Genomic DNA, 20,333 nt, shown 5'->3' with positions numbered 1-20,333 from the left:
CAACTTCATGCCAAAAGCTTTTAAGATTTGGAAACACTCTTCCAGATCCTTGACGTGATCTTGTTCTTTGACACTCTTAACCAGCATGTCATCTATGTATACTTCCATGTTCCGACCTATCTGGTTTTTGAACATGTCGTTGACGAGCCGTTGATATGTTGCTCCGGCATTCTTCAGGCCGAACGACATGACATTGTAACAGAAGATCCCTTGGTCTATGACAAAGCTCGTATTCTCTAGATCTTCGGGTGCCAACGAAATTTGGTTGTATCTTTGATACGCGTCACGAAAACTTAACAATTCACATTCGGAGGTCGAGTCAACCAGCAAGTCAATTCGCGGGAGGGGGACGGGATCTTTTGGACATGCCTTATTCAAATTGGTGAAGTCGATGCAGAGACGCCATTTTCCGTTTGGCTTCGGGACCAGGACGACGTTAGCTAACCACTCCGGATATTGCACCGGGCGTATGTGCTTCGCTTCCAACAGTTTATCCACCTCTATTTGTATTGCTTGACTTCTCTCCAGTCCGAATATCCTTTTCTTTTGCTTCACTGGTTTTGCTTCGGGATTTACATTGAGCTGGTGAGTGATGACGCCGGGTGGGATTCCATAGAAATCCGTCATGCTCCATGCAAACATTTCCTTATTTTCAACCAAAAATCGTGTTAAACTCTCCTCAGTAGACTGACACATCTCTGTACCTATCTTTACAGTCTTCTCGCCATCTATGGAGAGATGGATTACCTTCAGTTCTTCCACGGCTTCGACTCTCTTTTCCCCACAAGGTGCTCCCACGTACTCTTTTGGGGGGTCTGTTGTCTCTCGCCTCCCATCAGTTATTTTCCTCTTCATTTTTCAATTGGTCGCCTCATCCGTCTTCTGGCGAGATCTTTTAAGTGTATTCATATAGCACTCCCTCGCCATTCTCTCATCCCCTATCGCTTCCCCCACACCATCAGGAGTGGGGAATTTCAGCTTTAAGTGGAAAGTAGATGTTATCGTCGGAAGAGGTTCAGGCTTGGTCTCCCCAAGATGACGTTGTAAGCAGATGGGGCTTTCACCACGAGAAACTTCACTAATTTCATGGATCTTTTTGGATGAGAACCGAGGGATAATGGCAGCATCACCTCCCCCATTGGTTGGATCATGTCACCGCTAAAACCCATGAGAGGGGTGTTCACCTTCCGAAGTTGTGCGTTATCAATCCCTAACTGGACATATGCATCATAGAATATAATATCTGCCGAACTTCCACTATCCACCAAGATTTTTTTGGCCCAGAAGTTAGATATTGTGGCGGAGATGACCAAGGAGTCATTGTTTTGATTCCTTGTTGGGTCTAAGTCTTGTTGGCCGAATGAAATCTCATTCTCTTGCAGCGATCTAATGGTGTGAACTTGGATGGGGGTTTGCGCGTGACTCCCCCTAGCTGCTCGAGTGAGGGCCCTTCTAGCATTAGTTGAGTCGCCCCCAACGGGGCCACCTGAAATCACGACGATGACCCCTGCCGTGGGGAGGTTGTCGTCGTTCCCAGCTTGTTTGGAGGTTGAGTCCCGAGGTTGGTGCTTCGATCCCCGATTGACATATTCTTTTAAATATCCTCTTTGAATCAACTTTTCGATCTCATTTTTCAAATGGTGGCACTCATCCGTTGTGTGCCCTCTGTCTCGATGGTAACGACAGTATTTATCGGATTTGAGCCTCTTAGGATTGTCCTTCATTTTTTTCGGCCATTGATTGATCAGTCCCTGCCGCTCAGTTACAACTAATATCTCCCCTCTGGGAGCATTCAAAGGGGTATAGCGGGCGAAACCAGCTGGAGGTACGTGTTTGCGTTCCTCCTTCTTCTTCGACTCTTTCTCTTCTTCCCGACCCTTCCTTTTGTTGTTGAATGAAGGATCCATCGCGTTCGACTCCTCTATGCGGATGTATTTTTGTGAACGCACAATCAAATCCTCCATAGTGCTAGGGGGTTTGCCGGCTATAGATTCCTTGAATCTTCCCGGTTGTAGATTCTGCTCGACGATATTGGCTAACAACTCTTGATTGACGTGAGGGACCTCATGAACTGCATCTACGAATCTTTATATGAAGTCTCTCAGGGTCTCACCTTCTCTCTGGCGAACAGTGAACAGGTATGCCGCTGTTTTCGGGATCTTTTTGTTCATTGAGAAGTGGTGCAAAAAACGCAGAACCAACTGCTCGAGGCTGGAAATAGTTCCAACGGACAGTTGGTTGAACCAGGCCAACGCACGCTTCAAAAGTGTAAAGTGGAAGACTTTACAGTATGCGGCATCACTCAGATCATACCAGTCAATCTTGGCATAGAATTTGTCTAAGTGTTCTTGTGGATCTCCTGCCCCGTCATATTCTGGTAGATTCGACACCTTGAGACCGGCTGGGAGCGCCTCGGCCAGAATATGGGAGGCAAATGGGCTTCGTCTTGGAGGCGCCACAGCCAACGACAAGTAGGAATTCTCGGCTCCCCGAGTTGGTGGGGGGCAGAAGATTCTCGGTTAGGGAGATTCCGATCGCGAGTTTGTGCTACTTCGGGTCTAGAAATCCGACTGTTTACTTCCTCTCGCCTCTGCTCCTCCTCCTCGGGAACCGAGGATAGTTCTCGACTTCTGCGAGGGGAAGGAGGGGGCGGGTTCACTGGTTGTTGCGCCACAAATTGGGCCACGGCTTGAGCCGCAGCTCGTGTGGATGCATCTCGAATCAAGGCTAGCAAAGCCTCCTGTGTCAGCTGAATCATTGGCTCTCGGGGGAGGCATCCAGGGGGAGTACTCCAGTTGGGGGTACAGCCGGAGATTTTTGATGTGACGAGGGGACTCCCCCATTGAGGGGTGTCTGCTGGTGCGTTAGGGGGGTTACCTCTTGAGGAACTGACTGTTCGCCAAGGGAGTTCTGTTCCATTCCGTTTGCCTGGACTTCTTGGATTGCATCTTAGATCGTGTACGTCACAAGCCCGGGACCTGGTCTGCATGCTCAATGTCGTGGTAAATAGTTCCCACGGACGGCGCCAATGATGTGGTTGAGGATTTTTGTTAAAGGATGAAATTGGGATTTTACCATGACGGAAGTGCTTACCAAGCGAAATACAATTTTCGCAAAATGTCTAATTTTCATGAGAAAATGGGTCTTGTCAATGAATAGTAGCTTGAATTAAAAAATTAGTATTTTGGTATTTATAGTGGTATGGGAGATTGTATGGTGTGATGGGTTCTATTTGCTTATGGTGTGTCTCCACTCATCTAATTACTTTTTTACCCTTATAATTTATACATGTTTTTTTACTAATGTATATCATCCTTCAAACCTTGCAGCGCCAAGGCTCCCATACTTGATATCTGAGCATTTTTGGCCGGCACTTGGAACACTCGGCAGTGGCTGCAACAAGACGGCGTCATCCTCGCACCTGTAGAAATCATCGAAGAAATTCCAGAGGAATGAGCTCGAAGTAGGGCTATCCGAGACATAGCCTTACGGGCAAGGATCTTTTTGTGCAACCCCCAAAGGCTCGGATAGTTGAAGGGCGACAATATGATCGGATTGTTCCTTGGAATCCCCTTCTTTGGTTTCAGGACTGGCATCATCAACAGAAGTGGAGTCTGAGTCCACCTGCTGGGTAAAGAGTTTACAGAGATCGTCCTACATGTCTTCATAAGCATTCACGTAGCATTTGCCGATGCGGGATTCCTGCAAATAGAAAGTCATACATCACAAACAATATAAGTGCACATTCTCATGGTTGTCCGCGATATACTAATGTAACAATATGTTGATAAAATTTTTAAAACAAATAAATCAGCTTGTAGAACTCCTTCCAAGTTGAGTCAAGCGTTGTCACGAAACGTAGCCTAGTGTTGTAGATAACATCCCGGCGGGCAATTAGCTTCCCAAAAATATCGTGTCTCTCGTGTAGGAACTTGACGACGTACTTTCCCAAACCAAGGTCAATCTTCACACCGTGACATTTATGGACCGCGTCCAATGTATCAGTTATCGAGAATGTGTTCTCATGATCGTGGTGAAAACGACCTTTCTTCGCATGATTGAACAATTTACTAACAAGCGTTCTCTCCATATCCTTTGTCTACTTGGAACAATAGAACATGTAGCGCTGGTAGTAGAAGCCGTCGGGCCACATCATTTGATATTTCCAGAAAAAGTATGTTGGGGGGGTGTACGAAAGAAAGAAAGGATGTCGCAAATCAAAAATGAAAAATTCAGTCACATTTATAGTGGTAAGCTGGGGATTATGATTTGATGTTTTGGCCAATGGATGGAAAGCACTATACAATTGTCAGTGAGAACAAAGTGTAAACTCCCTAGTAATTAAACTGTCTGTTGCATTACATTAAGGTAGATGGGAGTAATTAATCGCAAAGTGTGGCAGTTGTGTAGGATATGACGGGCATTAGTAGTAAATGCATATGCAGCAGATCTATTAACCATTGCAGTCTGCCGACATTTTGAAACTATCTCATCAAATTTATTCACAACAGCAACACCCCAATTAATGCTTAAAGTTATGTCACATTAAATGAAATAGTTAGTGGATGGGTAGGTGGATGAATGAATGCACTACACAATTTAACTGAGGGATGTGGGAATATTCTGATTGAATGCAAAAAGTACAGGTGCAAATGTTTTAATACATATGATGATAAGTAATGCAAACATCACCATACAATGGAATACCCCAGTCGTAGGTGCAAAGTGAAGTGTTGTAATTGTACAGTGTACTCATAAGGCACAAGCTTATTTAACCCGGAAGATCAAGAGTAGTAGGAATTTTCGGTAATATATTGGATTAATGTAATAACGTATGGAATACAAAGAATGTGTAATGGCATTTGTGTTGCAGATAAGGTAAACCACCATAAGATCACATTATTAAATTGGACTACAACGATATTAATAAGCAATGGAAAACATAACAATTATGAAAAATAATTGGAATTTCTGCATATACAGTATGGAAGAAATAGTTAAATAAAAATTAGACCGTACGATTGATGAGAACTTATTTGTAGACTGCAGCACATGTGACAATAAAAATTGCATAAACTAAAGCGTGGATGAAGTGCCTGAGCTAACAAAAAATTATACACAGTCGGAGTGATTAAGCAAGGTTAGATATTCAACGCAATAAAAAGAGTTATTAGCCAAACAATGATTAAGACCATCAAATAATTTATTAATGTACAACGGTGCATCTCCTCCGCCTGTAGACGATCATTCAAACGTTTCATCTGACTTTCATACTCGTAGATACAATTCAACAGTTTGGGAATGATCTCTTTTAACCTGCGGCATATAGGGGGGACCACCCATTGGAACGTGTCGCTGTACTGACCCTGATTATAAAGAATGGTACGTGATGCATATATATAGATGTCTTACATAAAGGAATGGGCAACAGTGAAGGAATGATTCGTACACGCTGAGAATAGCATATACGAATTATCCAGCGAACATTGTATGCACATGAGTAAGTTCGTATTGAAATAACGAACCTCGTTACCCGAGCACCCACAAAATCTTCGACCCGGATTTAGGGTAGTCCACGAGGTGTGTAAGAAAACATCCCTACCACAACGGCAAAAACGAACAACAGATTCGTTTGACGCAGAAGAACGATACCCACCCCCCGTTCTACCTTCGAAATCGATACTACTAAAATCATTTTTGGAGTGAGCGCTATCGATCTGAAATGCCCTAAAGAGTAACAGTGTAGGGGTGCAACATCGTGACATTAGGAACCACATGGTAAGCTAATCATCGGATATTCGTAATATGTATTGATAAATAATGTAGCAATTAACGCTAACGCATAGGAAAATTAGACACTAGTCAGAGTAAGGAAAGCATACATTCTGAGGTAAATGGAATAACGCATTTCACAAATAACATTACACGTACCAGGTGTATGACAAATTTTTCACAAAGAGCAAAGCATTTAAAATTGAAGAAATTACAACTAACAGAGGAAAGAAAGTATTGTATGTGTTGAGTGTAGTAGTAGGTGAGCTATAAGAAAAGCACAAGAAATTTCAAATCAGAACTGCGGACATAAAGGCGGGTAAACAAAATGAATAAAGAGTAGCAATTACCTTTGGGAATATGTTTGGAAATGGTTAGGAATCCACGGAAGTCGCCGACTGCAAGAAAGGAATACGAAAATTCAGAAACCCTAAAAATCGAGATAAGGGGTCGGGTAAAGATTACAATCGATACACATATGACGTTCATGCTTGCAGAGAATGTTTGGATAAGGTTAACTTACCGCGAATACGGTGGTTGAAGTCGTCGATTGGAACGGGTAGGAGGAAGGCTCCCTTTTCGCGGCAGAACGATGTTAAAGCAGAAATGGGGGAAAGAGAGGGAAGAAAAAAGACGAAGAGGGGGGCGGGGGGCATCTGCGTACTGTAATTTCTCAAATTGAAGGGGGCAAAAAGGTAATAGTACTAATAAATTGTCGGTTTAATCCATGCAGGTAAACAGAATTTTAAGGATACAATCCGAATTTTATCCGAGGAAATAAACAGTTAAGCACTCCATCCCATTTGGCACAATCCAACTAACAATCCAAAATGAATCTGGAGGGAAGATACAGAGTGCAACAAAGTAAACACGGCCTTGAATAATAGGTGGGGATAATTGCATACGACACCTATTATTCAAAATTTATGAAAATTATCATTATGTGAAAGATATAAGGAAAAGTACAAGCAATTTTTTTTAATATTATAAATGAGCAAATTATCACTTAATAAAAAAAAAATAATTTATCTCCCTATATTTTTAAAAATATAGCAATTTACCCCCTATATTTTTTTAAAATGAAGCAATTTACTTTCTTAGATATGGAGATAAATTTCATCATTTTAAAAAATACAAGGGGATAAATTACTATAATTTTTTTATAAAAAAATAATTTACTCATTTATAATATTACTAAAATATATATTACCTTAAACCCGAAAGATATAGCATAAGATTAAACCCTGAAGTTTTTATAAATGTTATGCACCGACCGTTTTATCCTTTATATAATATCTTTATTTTAATAGTTATTGGATCTCTCTTGAACACACGTAGCATCATATGATATAATCAACTTTTGACAATTGTTAGATCTTAATTTTTTAAAAGCTGAAAGGCCTATATTTTAATAGCTCTGGAATATATAATATACACATAATATGAGAAGAAATAAATAATAAATATATCTTATAACAAATAACATGAATAAATAATATATCAACACATATATAGTAAAAAAGAAAAAAATTAAGCCATTTCGCACTACCCGAACACGGGTGATTAGCTTTTGACGAAATGGGGTTTCGTGCGAAGGTTCTAAAAATATAGGGGTTTTTAGATTATAAAATAAACATAAAAGAATTTTGCACAATTTTACTATAATACGAGGGTAGTTGTACTAGAAGAATTATAACATTTAATTAAGATTAATTATCATGACTAATAAAAAATAGTTATAGTAAATAGTTATTGATGTGGATCACACGATGGTTGTTGGTCGTGATTTTTTCAAAAGTGGCGAAAATATTTGACATGACTAAAAGCCATGATAAATATTTTGACCATAGCTCTTAGCTGCGACAAATATTCTTTTTATGGTGGAAAAATTAACTTTTTTCATCGATTTTATTTAACTGTAATTAATAATAATCATTAATTATAATTTTCTAATATAGCCACTAATATTATAATTAATAGTATTTTTTTTTTCTAGTGCTATGAAATACATAATTTATGCTTGTGAAAAGATATAAATTACTATTAGATTCATTATCAGGGCACATCCCCGTATACGTTGATATAAACCTGGGTGGGTCTTATTTGAAGGAAATAGCCCATTAACCAAAATACCCGCCCAAAAATTAAATATTCTGTTCGAGTGAAATAAATTATTATTTAAATTGTTATTAAATTTTATTTAAACTTAATTTGTTTATTAATCTAATTGTGCTTAGACGAGCTTCTTAATTGGATTAAATATGAATGGAACTGAAATAATTTGATATTTTTGAGAATATGTTTTTTTATTTTTTTCATTAATCGAATTGAGTTTAAGTCGAGTTTGAAAGTTTATCGAAGAAAAAGTTTTGTTCAAGTTTGATTTGTTAAATTTAATAAATCGAACATGAATGGATTTTTGCCAATCGATTTTATCCGAATATCGAGTAGTTTAATTTACTTTTAAACTCTATGTCTTATTGGCTGAGCTGTCCCAACCGGACCCAGGACAAAAAAATGCCTGGTAGATCTAGTCGGAGGGGGGGGGGAGGATCCAGCTCAGTCTCACCTCAGAGTGGACTGTGCCAATTCTAGGAATTAAAACCTGAGATCATCTCACCTCAGTAACCCAGGAATACATGGGTTGGCCACGCCTAGTGGGTCGGTTCTCCGGCCGTCGGCTGGTCCCTGTTTTTCTTTATGCAAATCGGCACCAAGTTTTGGTTGTTTCTCGATCCATATTTACATGTTATGAAGCTTACGAATTGGTTTACAGAATCACTCAACTGATATTAGAACTGTAATCGAACATACATATTTGTTCAATCCAAGAAAATGGGAAAAAAGAATCAAACAATTAATAGAAAATTACATTGACATCCTTGAGATTTACGTATATTACAAAAAGTATCTGATTATATTGTACTCCTACAGTCATCGTTACTTAGCAATTTCCTTACAAATGGTTTCTTTGCGAGAAAGATATGTAAACTATGACAGCAAGGAACATTAGTATAATTATCCGAAATGGAGGACTTTTTGTGGAATATACTAAAACTCAGGGGTAGATTGTGCAATTATGCTAACATTGACCACCATACCTTGCCATAATAACTGTCTTTACATTCTATAATCAGAAAATTCTTTATCAAATTAGGTTTGGTCGAATCAAATCAATAACATAATAAGTGTGATACACTTGCCATATGATTAGTCACTTTTTGAACTGTATACAAACCACACAATAAGTATATTACACTTACAGTATAATTGGTTCAAATTCAACCAAACCCAAATTGAATTAAACTTTCCTCGTATAATCAAACCAAGTATACATAAACAAGAGAAAAACACAAGTAATTAGAACTCTTATACATGCATTCTCACTTATCTCCTGTCCGCATAACGTTTGTAAGGATTTTGGATCTTATGTGCCTCCAAAGCACCAAACACACCATACATACTACTCTCATCCTCACCACCATGATTCTCCTCATCACTTTCCTGATCAAGGGCCATCAAATCTTCACCATACTTGACACTTTTGATCCTCATATTAGTCCCTTTGGCATTACCATCTTGTCCCTTGAGAAGGGCCACCACCTCCCTCATTGTCGGCCTCTTATCCGGCTCGTTTTGGACACACAACGCAGCAGCGTTAATGGTCCGTATCAACTGATTCTCATCAAAGTTCCCACGAAGTTTTGGGTCCACAAGGTCCTTAAACCTCCCTCTAGTGATGTGTGGCTCGGCCCATTCTGTTATTGTCCTCTTGATGCCACCAGGGAGCTTCTCGATGGGCTTCCTACCTGTGATGATTTCTAGCAAGAGAATTCCAAAGCTGTAGACATCGCAACTCTCGGAGACTTTTCCCCACATAGCGTACTCGGGTGCTAGATATCCCAGCGTGCCCTTTACACGGGTCGTCATGTGGCTAACGCCTTCCGGGATCAGCTTGGCAAACCCGAAATCAGCCACTAAGGGCTCAAAGTTGGAGTCTAGAAGCACGTTGCTTGCTTTAATGTCTCTATGGATTATATGGGGTGTTACCTCATGGTGCAAATACCTGTGTATTACTGATATGTTAACTCAGAGTTCTTGAAAAATACACTTCCAATTTGCCGATGGTAAATACATATATATAGTTGAAACAATTGACATTCTTACAGTAAGCCCTCAGCAGATCCAAGAGCAATCTTCATTCTTTTCTTCCAATCAAGCTGAACTTCACCAGCAAATTGGCCATGTAAATGGGAAAGCAAGCTGAGATTAGGCATGTAATCATAGACGATGAGACGTTGATCACTCCCGGCACAATAGCCTCTCAGGCCTAGCAGGTTCTTGTGCCTCACCCTTCCCAGTACCTCTACTTCCACAGCAAACTCCATCTCAGCCTTGGAGTTCATGGACTTCAATTTCTTCACCGCAATCTGCATTACAAGCAAAAATTTACTCACCAGTTCAAAATTCCAATTTTTCAACACTCATCCTAAATTCTGAGCCAATTTATTGGAAAACATTTGAACTAAAACCATAGATAAAAGTATAGGCTCAGAAATATACTTGCAACAGGTATTTGCAACGGTAAAATATTGCGATGGTTCTCCACAGCTCTTGAGACAGACATATATGTTTGTTGCTTATTGTCAAATTTTAGATGAATAAAAAAAATATGGCAAAGTTTGCAGCTTGCGATCAGTTTTAGGATGAAACCCTCTTGTTAGAGAATATTGGATGATACCTATTATATATTTTTCAGATATATGCATACATCGGGTACGACGACACTTCCCATTGTATTTCTTAAAAGTTACAATCGCACATGAAATAACACCTACCTATATTATATATAATTGAAATATCAACCGCGATAATAACAAGGGAGCAAGATTCCTTACCTGAAGACCATCAGACGTTTTGCCCCAATACACACTTCCAAAACCTCCTTCACCAAGCTTGTAATCCTCACTGAATCCGTTCGTGGCCGTGTGCAGCTCTTTGTACGTGAAAATTCTCCATGAAGCACTGTTGTTTTCGCCCCCCGACGTCAACCTAAGGAAAGATCAGACGAAAAGAAACATAGAAACACAACATAAATTTCTGCTAAATGTGTTGTTTCGTAAGACAAAGCACTTCATGAATAGTTTGCATACCCTTCTTCAACTTTTTCAGAGCCACAGCAACTGAATGATGATCCCATAATTTGAGAAACTGGGATTTTGTTTTGGAGTTAATTTTTCAGTTAGGGTTATGGTGCGAGGAGGACGATTGATGGTCTTTAAAGCAAATGTTTGTCATCTTCAACGGTGACACTGCCGTCCTCAGCCGGCTGGTAATGTAACTGATGTCATGCTAATTGTAAGAACTAGGACTGATAACATATTATCAATATTATAGAAATCAGGGAATAAAAATATACTTGACAAAGTCTGAAGTCCATGTTTACACCTGTGGCGCCATTTGGCTTTAAAGATGTTCACGTGGATTGCAAATTCAGCCGTTCGATTTGAGAATTGGGCATCGCCACCAATTTTAATCATGTAGCGTCAAACATAGACACAATTTTAAATATTTACATTCACTTTTTTTTTTTTTTAATCATGATAAATCAATTACAATTATAATTATTTATATCGATACTAAAATCTAACAAAAATTATTAAATTAATCATATTCTACCTAACAACACCTACTATTACAGTAAACAAACCCCCTACCATGCAGTAGACAACACTCTTACTATGCAGTAAACAACATTCCATGCATATGGCGGAATTCGAAATCGTTACCTCCAAAATCATGAGGTTTCAACTTCGCCAACTGAATTAGGCCTCATTGGCAAATATATACGTTCATTTTAAGAATGTTTTAATAATTGAGATTTAATTTAAAATATAGTAGGACATATTAAAATTCATTGGGCGTATAAGTTTAAAAAAGTGATGAACGTTTATCAAAATTAATGCAATATATAGTCAATATGGAAACCTTTATATATATATATATATATTTACGAGAGAAAACATATTCGTTAGGATTAATCCCAACTTGATTAAGTGGAGATAATGCTATTTTTTTTTTCTTATATATAATTACTTGGATATATAAGAAAATTGAGGTAATTTTTTTTTCTTTGATAGATGCGATCAATTACATCATCAGAAAATATCAAAGGTTAATTAAGTACAACAAGCCAAATTTTCTCATTCACTAAAATAACACTAATTTCATTAATAATATCTTAATTTAGTGGTTAAAACTGACGCCCCATAAATAAGTTTAAGGTTATTGGTTTGAATTACATTAGATGTGTGGGTATTTATCTAATTTTATATGAATTTATTGTAATTTATTTCATTATGTTGTATTGATATATTTATCAAATTAATGTATTGCACAGTTGCTCAATTTATTAAAATATTAATATAATTATGTAGTATGACTTCTATCATGTAATTCAGGGACATACCTGTGATAATAAATATGTTTAAAAAAACCCTATGAAAATTAAAGTATCACTTACATTCCTATGATATAAAATAATGTTCAAAAAATCCTTCCATACAGAAGTTGGGCCACACGCGCTTTCATTGCAAATTGGCTATGAAAGTACTTTTTTTTCTTTTTTTTTTTTTTTTGCCCTTCTTTCACATCTAATATATATAATATTATATATATTTATTAATAATAAAATATTATCTTATATAATAATTATTATATTGTTTATATAATAAAATATTATTTAATAAATTAATTAAAAATTACAGTAATTTACCTTCCTAAATTTTTTAAAATGAAACATTTTACCTCATTAAACAAGGAGATAAATTACTTCATATTAAAAAATACAAGAAGAATAAATTGCTATTTTTTTTTAATAAAAAATAATTTACTTATTTTTAATATCACAAGAGCGTAAATTGCTATTCATCCTTTTAACTTTTACTGCAAGGACACCAGCATAATAACTTGGAATATTGTGCTGTCTTTAGCATAACAAGAACAAAATGGATATTTTCATATCTCCGTCTAAAGATTACATAATTTGATCGGGCTCCAAAGATTACTTCCGTATATGAAATTGGAGAGTCCTTCAGTCCACTTCAGACTTATAACTGCATATTAATTCTGCAAGGCAAAACCATCACAAAAACAGCCTGAATACCTTAGTAAATCTTGAGAAGAAAAGGATTGTCTCCAATGAACACTATCAAAATAAGCCTGAGAATTTAGAGCACATCCTACATGAATGGCGCTTTTACTCCCCCATTAGAATCATCAAGTTGATGCCACCATTCCCAAGCAGGCAAATCTACACATCATATTACACAGTCACGGAGGGCCGACATAGAGCGCAACTCGCCGCTATCCATGCACTCTGGCAAATGTGGAAAAACAAGAAATGAATTTCTATTCCAGCGAAAACCTCCAAATCACAAAGCTTCCATTATAATCATTACCGGACTGAATAATCTAAATACAAAAGAACTACGGAGTGGACTATAATTTGCAAAGGATCATGACATCTTAAATTTTAAAATCCAAACTAATTCCATATTCATGAATCATAAATCTCAGCAACATGATGAAGGACCATCACAGTCTCGGTGCTGTCAGGACATCTTGAAATCCAACCAAGTTGATGACTTCACGACTCAAGAAGCAGCAGCTGGAAATCTTAATGAAGTATTTGATGAATGTTCGTGGTTTTTGGAAAAAGTTTCCTTAGTCCCGGGTTGTGACTAAATTCTGTAACAAAACTTGTACTACCAGCTGATATATTATTTAGCTTGTTTGTTTTCAAAAAAGAAAAAAGAAAAAACTCAAGCCTTAGTGAACTTTGCTGATTCATTGCATAATAAAACATATCATACGTTATTTTTCCCAACAAAAAGTAAAAAGCTCTATTTAAGATATGTTACTATAGGCTTATGAGATTTAATTATTTGGATAGCATCTAAGTGGAATACGCAAGCTTGGTTACACAATACTTTCATTATCTCATTTATGATGTGATCTATAAAAATCAAAATGTCAGCAATCACACTTGGCTAAGAACAATGTTTTAAAAGGAAAAGGCATGGCGCAATGCGTTCAATTTTAGAAATTATAATAATGAACTAAGTATTTGAAAAATTATAGGAAACCTTACGTAGAAATGCTTTAGATGGAAAAGGCATCAATATGATACATAATCAACCATTATAGCACAATAACTGATTAAGCATTAGAGAATATATACATATTCCTTAGAAACAAAGCAATATATACCTTTGTTAAGTAAAAAATATAAAACACAGAAATTTTATATGAAGGTTTTATTAAATACTTACCTTGAGGTGCCTATTTGTTTGCGAGTTTCTTGATCCGGAAATCGTCAATAATACGGTTGAAAAGACAAGCTAGCGAGATGGTGAGCATGTAAATTACTTTGAAAATGAAAATAGATGGCGAGGCCAGCATTTATCTTGTATCTTGAATTTGTTCCCTTTCTGCAAAAGGGGAAAGAGGAAACAAAGAATTGTTCCATTATAGACACTTGTCAAGAAATACTTTAGTAAAAAAAATAAAGATGGACTTGACAACATGCGGTAAACTCTTCAAATTTGATTTCACAAAGTCAATTAAGACTGCTTTCAAGTAATTCAACATTTCCCCCAACAAAGGTATAACCATTTTCTTGAACAAGCATGGAAAAACAATACCTGTCAGTTGATTCTGATACAAGTCCCTCCAAATATCATCATGAACCAATCAAGTTCGGCCAGTTGCTTACGGGAACGCATGGCAGGAATGTGAATGACAGAATTTTCTACCTTGATGTAAATTACATAAATCAAATTCAAGAAGCTAAGATTTCAGTTCTGCAAATTTTTGTCTGACGATGGAGGAAAACTCAGATTCACCAATCCAAACCAATCCCTCAACCACTCTTTGCCTCACTCTTATGTATGGTATAAACCCTCTTTCAGTCATTCTTATAGCAAACTTTCCTGCCAAAACAAATTGTCGACCCTCTAAGCAACCCTCAAGAGCCAACTCATAGCCCTCAAATCCAATATGCACATTTTTTCTTTCTAGAAACTCAATCATGTCAACTGCTCTCCATATGTCTCTATTAGCCCGCATTGCATTCACTACTTTCACAATTGTTTCCTTCCTTGGATTCAATCCATGCCTACTGACCATTTCTTTCACCATCTCTACAATGTCACCAGTCCTTCTAAGCTCAGCCATTTCACTGATCAATGTACCATAACTGTCCAAATCTGGAATGCAACATCCCCCACCCATTTCCCGCAAGACCTTAACAGCTTCGTCAAACTTATTAACTTTGCAAAGTGAAACAATAAGATAATTGCAAGTCCCACAGTCGGGAGAATATCCTATTGAATGCATTTCGTTTAGGATACTCGAAACACTCCGAGATCTCTGTCGGCCCTCAACCCACGCCTTGGAAAGCAAGAGATGAGTCTGTGGGACAGGAAGACAGCCAGAACGGAGCATGCGTTGTATGATGGCCAGCGCCAGTGGGAGAGGATTCCGGCTCTCAAGAGTGTAAGTAAGGAGACAGGAATAAGCCACACCTAGTCGTGAACGGGGCCGAATAAGGATAAAAGACTGTAGAATTTCATCAACTACACGCACCTGATGGCTTTCTGAGAACATAGAGAGAAATGAAAATGGATTTGGAGTTTGGCAAGAATCTCTAGAGGCATTGAGGAGCTCAGGTATTTGTTGGTATGTCTTGGCTTCAACTGCTGCCTGTATGGATTCTTCAAGAGATCTTTCATCTCTTTCTGGAGAGGAAGAATGAAGCAACGAAACCTAAAGAAAAACACAAGTATGAAAGAGCAAGCAAAAGCCATTCATTGGAGAACAAGTCAATAATCTTGAAAGAAACATAGAAGTTCAGGCAACAAAATTGATCGCCCAATTAGGATTATAAGATGAACAACGTTTCATTTTGTCTCTTCAGAGATATTTTTGCAATTTCCCACTTCAGCATTGCCATTAAGAGGCAAAATTTTCATATATGCAGAATAGTAGGGAATTAATCATTTTACATTGACACATTTATTTCACCCTTAAGGGCTGTATGACGATTTTCATCTTTTTTAGAAGCTTTTCTTTCAAGAACATTTTTGCTTACTCTTGTAATTTTAGAGATGGTAGTATTGGGATTTGTAAGAAATAGAAGAAAATTATTATAACATTATGTTTTTGACATTATTTGGTTAGCTAAAAAATAAATGCACTCAAATCCGTTTGTATCAACAATCCTATAATATCCAACCTATTTCAACCTACCTCACAAAATCTTAGGAACCAACCCAACTAGTATGAAACTCCATGTCTCCACCTCTACTTATCTGCTTTGGCTTTAAACTTTCTATCAACTCCTGTATACTTCATGCGTTCTCTATGCTGGTCTCAGTGTAGAACAGAGAGGGCAATGTGCTTTTGGGACCCATGTCTCCAACCCATTCCAACAAGTTTTAAGTTGTCCTGCGTCCTAAGATTTTATGTATCGATTCAACTGGTTCGGTTTAGAGCTTCAACACCAAAAGATTAACAAAACCTCGGGCTTACAACAACTACAAAAAAATTCCTAAAGAGATATATAGGCATGAGAAAGATGAAAAGATTTGTTTAGTCTCACTTACTTCAGATCAAGTAGGTATTCAAGCTTATCATTTAAATTATAACAAAGATGGAACATAAGTAAAACCATGGGTTCGAATTAAGAAAGTTATCAGCTGCTTTCCCATCTTTACTGTTGTCAAACTTAATCTTCACAATGCATCATGTACTGGAAAGCTTATGATCTTGTATTCACTTGCCTTTATTTTCAAAAAATTTTACTCCGGTAGCAGATTTCTCCGGTAATGTAGTGACCAATAATGAAAGGATAGGTTTAGACTTTAGAAACCTTGTAAGGACTGTTGAATTTATTAATTAAGAGAACTAGATTGAAATTCCAAACAACTACCAAGTCTCAGAGGGGAAAGATCTCTTGACACCTCCTTCCTCCTCAAACTGCATTGGATAAAAGACATGGGCATCAAATTTATTCGCTCTCACTGGTAATCAGCAATAGATTTATCTCTGCACTCCTCTGTGACATTTTGAAGAATTAAAATTGTTTTTGCAAAGTGGAGTTCAATGAGAAAGTACCTAGTCCGTGAAAATTCGATTCCAAGGAACTGGGATAATTAAGTGGCTTCATTCATATGCAGTTGGAGTTCCATGCTGATTTGTTCAGAGCACACATAAAGACTATAAGTAATACTGGAAAATAACAGATAGATGGACCTGCAAATTAGGTCTTCTTGCAGACAGCCATCTGGTTTCAGTGTTAATATTCAGAGAACAATGGATTCTCCCATTCATGTGATAGCCCTGAGTTAGAAAATGAAATACAAGGTTAAAAATATTAGAACTCTGTCGTCCTCCATCCTAATAATACACCCTTGTCCATACATAAACCAAAGTTAGAGAAAGGTATGTCTAAGATTCAGGACTGAAAGGTAACAGGTTCTGAAGCAATCAGATTAAGGTGTAATCTGTGGCAATGAAATACAAAGAAGCATGAGAAATATACAGCAATAGAGCAAGCAGAATCAACACTTAAACCAACAATATCTCATGTCAATCTTAAGTTTAAAGTTCAGAAGCAGAACACAGATGGTGAGACAAAGTAAATGCAAAGCTACATGCACTGAGAGATAGACAACTTTTCCATGTTAATGAAGTCCTGAATCATAGTTGTTAAAACTAGTGAAACTTTTTATGAACCATGCAACTTCTAAGCTTTGCCCGTTTTAAGAATATCTTACTATGTTTCTTATCCCAGACTTGGCTTTTTCTGCAACATCTTCTTCTGTGATTGTTTTAACATCTGTAGATTCATTATTTCGACGAGCAAATAGTCTCTTGTTCTGTTTACATTCTTTGGTAGCTCTACCCCAGTCTTCAGCAGAATGTCCAGGAGGATGTAGTCCATAAGAAACTTCTCTGTTATCTTCTTCTCTCCTTTTCACCTTTCTATAAACCAAAGGCTGCTCCCACTGAGAAGATGCAAAATTGTTTCTTGGTCTATAAAGCATTTGGCTTTCATTTTGCTGAAATGTACTGTAACTTGATCTTTGGTTTAACTCAAGTAAGTCGGAACTGAGAGTCCTTTCAGATAGGAGACCATGTGCACTCTGGGCCACTCTATCTTCCAACCTGAGAAATGGTACACGCAGAATGTAAAAATACAGCAGTACGGCTGATTAAGTAGTATACAACCAAAGACATTGCAGCAAGATTCCATCTTTCCAGGATAACAAAAGAATACTACCCATTCCCAAGCCCCGAGCCCCTGTATTTCCTAACAATATACAAATTTTGAAGCAAAAGAAAAACCCACCGAGTTTATGCTCAAGAAGCAAGAAACTATTAGCAAACTCCACATACACAACAGATGGGCAAGTGAAGAAAAAAATATAACACCTCAAGAACAGCCTAAACTGAGTGAATTAGAAAGAAGCCGAACCAGGATGAGACTCTGCTCAAAGAAGAAAATGAGTAAAACACCCTACAGGAGCGGCAAAACCGGAAATACGTCGGGCAAGACGCGGAAGCCCTGAAAGGGGCGATCTGAGCAGAGAATCCCATTTGAAAAAATTAATTAACCTGAAAAAATTGAAAAAATACGGCTTGAACCAATTGATTAACCTGCAAGTAGAAGAATTTCATTAGTGATGTTGTTTGGTATAGAATCCACATACTTTACACTATCTACAAACAATATCACTTTGCTATGGTTTCTTATTAGTAAGGCACATTCGCTATAACATCAAGGACTTGACATCAAAATGAAGTGAGAAATGCTGATCACCAAATAAAAAAGAAACAAGTGAAAAGACATGATGAGTACATTTCTACATTAACAAACATAATTATTAACAGTTTAACACCCCCATAAGCAAATGTATAAAGAAAACACATAACCAAACTACACTATGTTCAACAAGAAGCTATCTATCAGAACTAGTTTGCAATCACAAAGCAAACGAAGCATATATAGAAACTACTGCTCCTCACCACAGTCAATAGACTACAGAAACCAAGTCACATACAAAAATACTGATAGATGAATCAAAAAAGAACCTGGCTTAGATTTCTTAAAACCAATACAAATATGCTATCACGGCCCAAGGCAGAGTTGTGAATCAGCCAAATTGTTCGTTTTTCAACATATTTTCAGCAAAAAAATGACTATTCTGATGAGAAGAACATAGAGGTGTTCAATGAGGCATTTCAACAAACACCTTCAAACCATTCAAACTTCTTCTACAAATGTAAAAAAGATAACGAAGAAGAAATATTACCTGACGTCGGAAAAAAGTTGTGTCGAAGGCGTCGGAGCCGCCGCAAGAGAGAGGCTAGAGATTGCTTTCTTCTTTCTTTTCTTCAGCTAACAATGGAGTAGTGCATCACTACAATGATTTACTCTGCCAGCCTAAGCACAATAAAGAATCCGATTACACCACTTCAGCTAACAGTCGAAGAAAAAATAGAAGCGACATAACCAGCAGTAGAAAAAATAGAAGCAACCGTGTGTCAACAGAGAAAGGAGGATTACCTGGAAGCCGCACTCGTCGCTGTAGAATATTATTTAAAGTAGTGAATACTTCTTGATCTCGATTCATTTAATAGGATTAAGTTAATTGTGTATATATAATAAAGTAAATTAGAACAGGTTTAATTGGATTAAAACAAGCTCAAGAAAGAAAATATATCAATTAATTTTGTTGGAAAATTTATTAATGAATTTTTGAAACTTCATTAGAATAAACTAAATGACATTTAATATTTTCCATGGATCAAAACTTAAATACATATTTTGTAGGCCAAAATCAAAAGAAAATATAAAATTAAACAATGATGGCCCATGCAGGTCTCGAACCTGCGACCTTCGCGTTATTAGCACGACGCAGGACATTGACGAAGGCCCATGAATTTGTAAGCTAATTCTATAAAATATCAATAATCAAACTTGTTCAAGTATTCCCCACATTTTTAAAATATTATTTACATTTAATTATATCTTAAAAAATCAAATTTAAATGAATTCCAATTGAACAGAAAATAAGTCTAAATCAAGTAACTCAAGTCATTTTAAATATATTTTATCTCTTTTTCACTAACGGAGTCATGCTCGAACTGGATTTCAGTGCTCTCGATATGAAATTATGTGCAAACTTGATTTATTATGTTGACCAAATTGAATTGAAATAAATTTTTAAAAATTAATCTCAAGTCCATCGAATAATTTAATTTATTTTTTAATTCTAGTATTAAATTTTGATGTAACAAGTTTGAAGCGGTGGATGACGGATATTAATACGCAAATTCTGCAACTACATTTAAGAATTAGCCTGAATTGTTTCGAGGGTTTTAATCATGGAGAAGTAGAGAACCAATGGCATGCACATACATTGTCCTAAGCAAGGACGATTCTTAAGATGGGGCAATGCAATTTAAGAATACTAAATCATGGATTGTTCAGG

General features: G+C 37.1%; 3 protein-coding genes across 8 annotated transcripts; all 3 read right to left on the bottom strand.

Annotated features, from left to right (window-relative positions):
* Positions 999-1,964, bottom strand: LOC105155887. The gene has a single exon (XM_011071871.1). It carries the CDS (start codon positions 1,962-1,964, stop codon positions 999-1,001), a length of 966 nt encoding a protein of 321 aa, XP_011070173.1.
* LOC105155660 (PTI1-like tyrosine-protein kinase At3g15890) lies at positions 9,004-11,022 on the bottom strand. The gene is made up of 4 exons (XM_011071574.2): positions 10,926-11,022; positions 10,671-10,824; positions 9,940-10,202; positions 9,004-9,838 (listed from the first exon to the last, which is right to left on the bottom strand). Exons 1-4 carry the CDS (start codon positions 10,970-10,972, stop codon positions 9,160-9,162), a joined length of 1,143 nt encoding a protein of 380 aa, XP_011069876.1. The 5' UTR covers positions 10,973-11,022; the 3' UTR covers positions 9,004-9,159.
* LOC105155659 (pentatricopeptide repeat-containing protein At1g06270) lies at positions 12,672-19,482 on the bottom strand. 6 transcript variants are annotated; one of them, XM_020692141.1, is made up of 8 exons: positions 19,406-19,482; positions 19,152-19,282; positions 18,314-18,495; positions 17,613-18,003; positions 17,089-17,175; positions 14,478-15,600; positions 14,106-14,264; positions 12,672-13,150 (listed from the first exon to the last, which is right to left on the bottom strand). In XM_020692141.1, exons 3-6 carry the CDS (start codon positions 18,433-18,435, stop codon positions 14,623-14,625), a joined length of 1,578 nt encoding a protein of 525 aa, XP_020547800.1. In that variant the 5' UTR covers positions 18,436-18,495; positions 19,152-19,282; positions 19,406-19,482; the 3' UTR covers positions 12,672-13,150; positions 14,106-14,264; positions 14,478-14,622. The 6 variants fall into 6 exon arrangements, with proteins under 6 accessions (XP_020547800.1, XP_020547801.1, XP_020547799.1 ...); XM_020692142.1 differs by lacking the exon at positions 19,406-19,482 and having other exon boundaries at positions 12,672-12,929; positions 13,018-13,150; positions 19,152-19,393; XM_011071570.2 differs by lacking the exon at positions 19,406-19,482 and having other exon boundaries at positions 12,673-12,900; positions 13,018-13,150; positions 19,152-19,393.

This window comes from Sesamum indicum, linkage group LG2 (assembly GCF_000512975.1).
Source record: "Sesamum indicum cultivar Zhongzhi No. 13 linkage group LG2, S_indicum_v1.0, whole genome shotgun sequence".
Taxonomy (NCBI): domain Eukaryota; kingdom Viridiplantae; phylum Streptophyta; class Magnoliopsida; order Lamiales; family Pedaliaceae; genus Sesamum; species Sesamum indicum.
The sequence above is the reverse complement of the archived record's forward strand: the minus strand, read 5'-3'. Positions and strand labels throughout refer to the sequence as shown.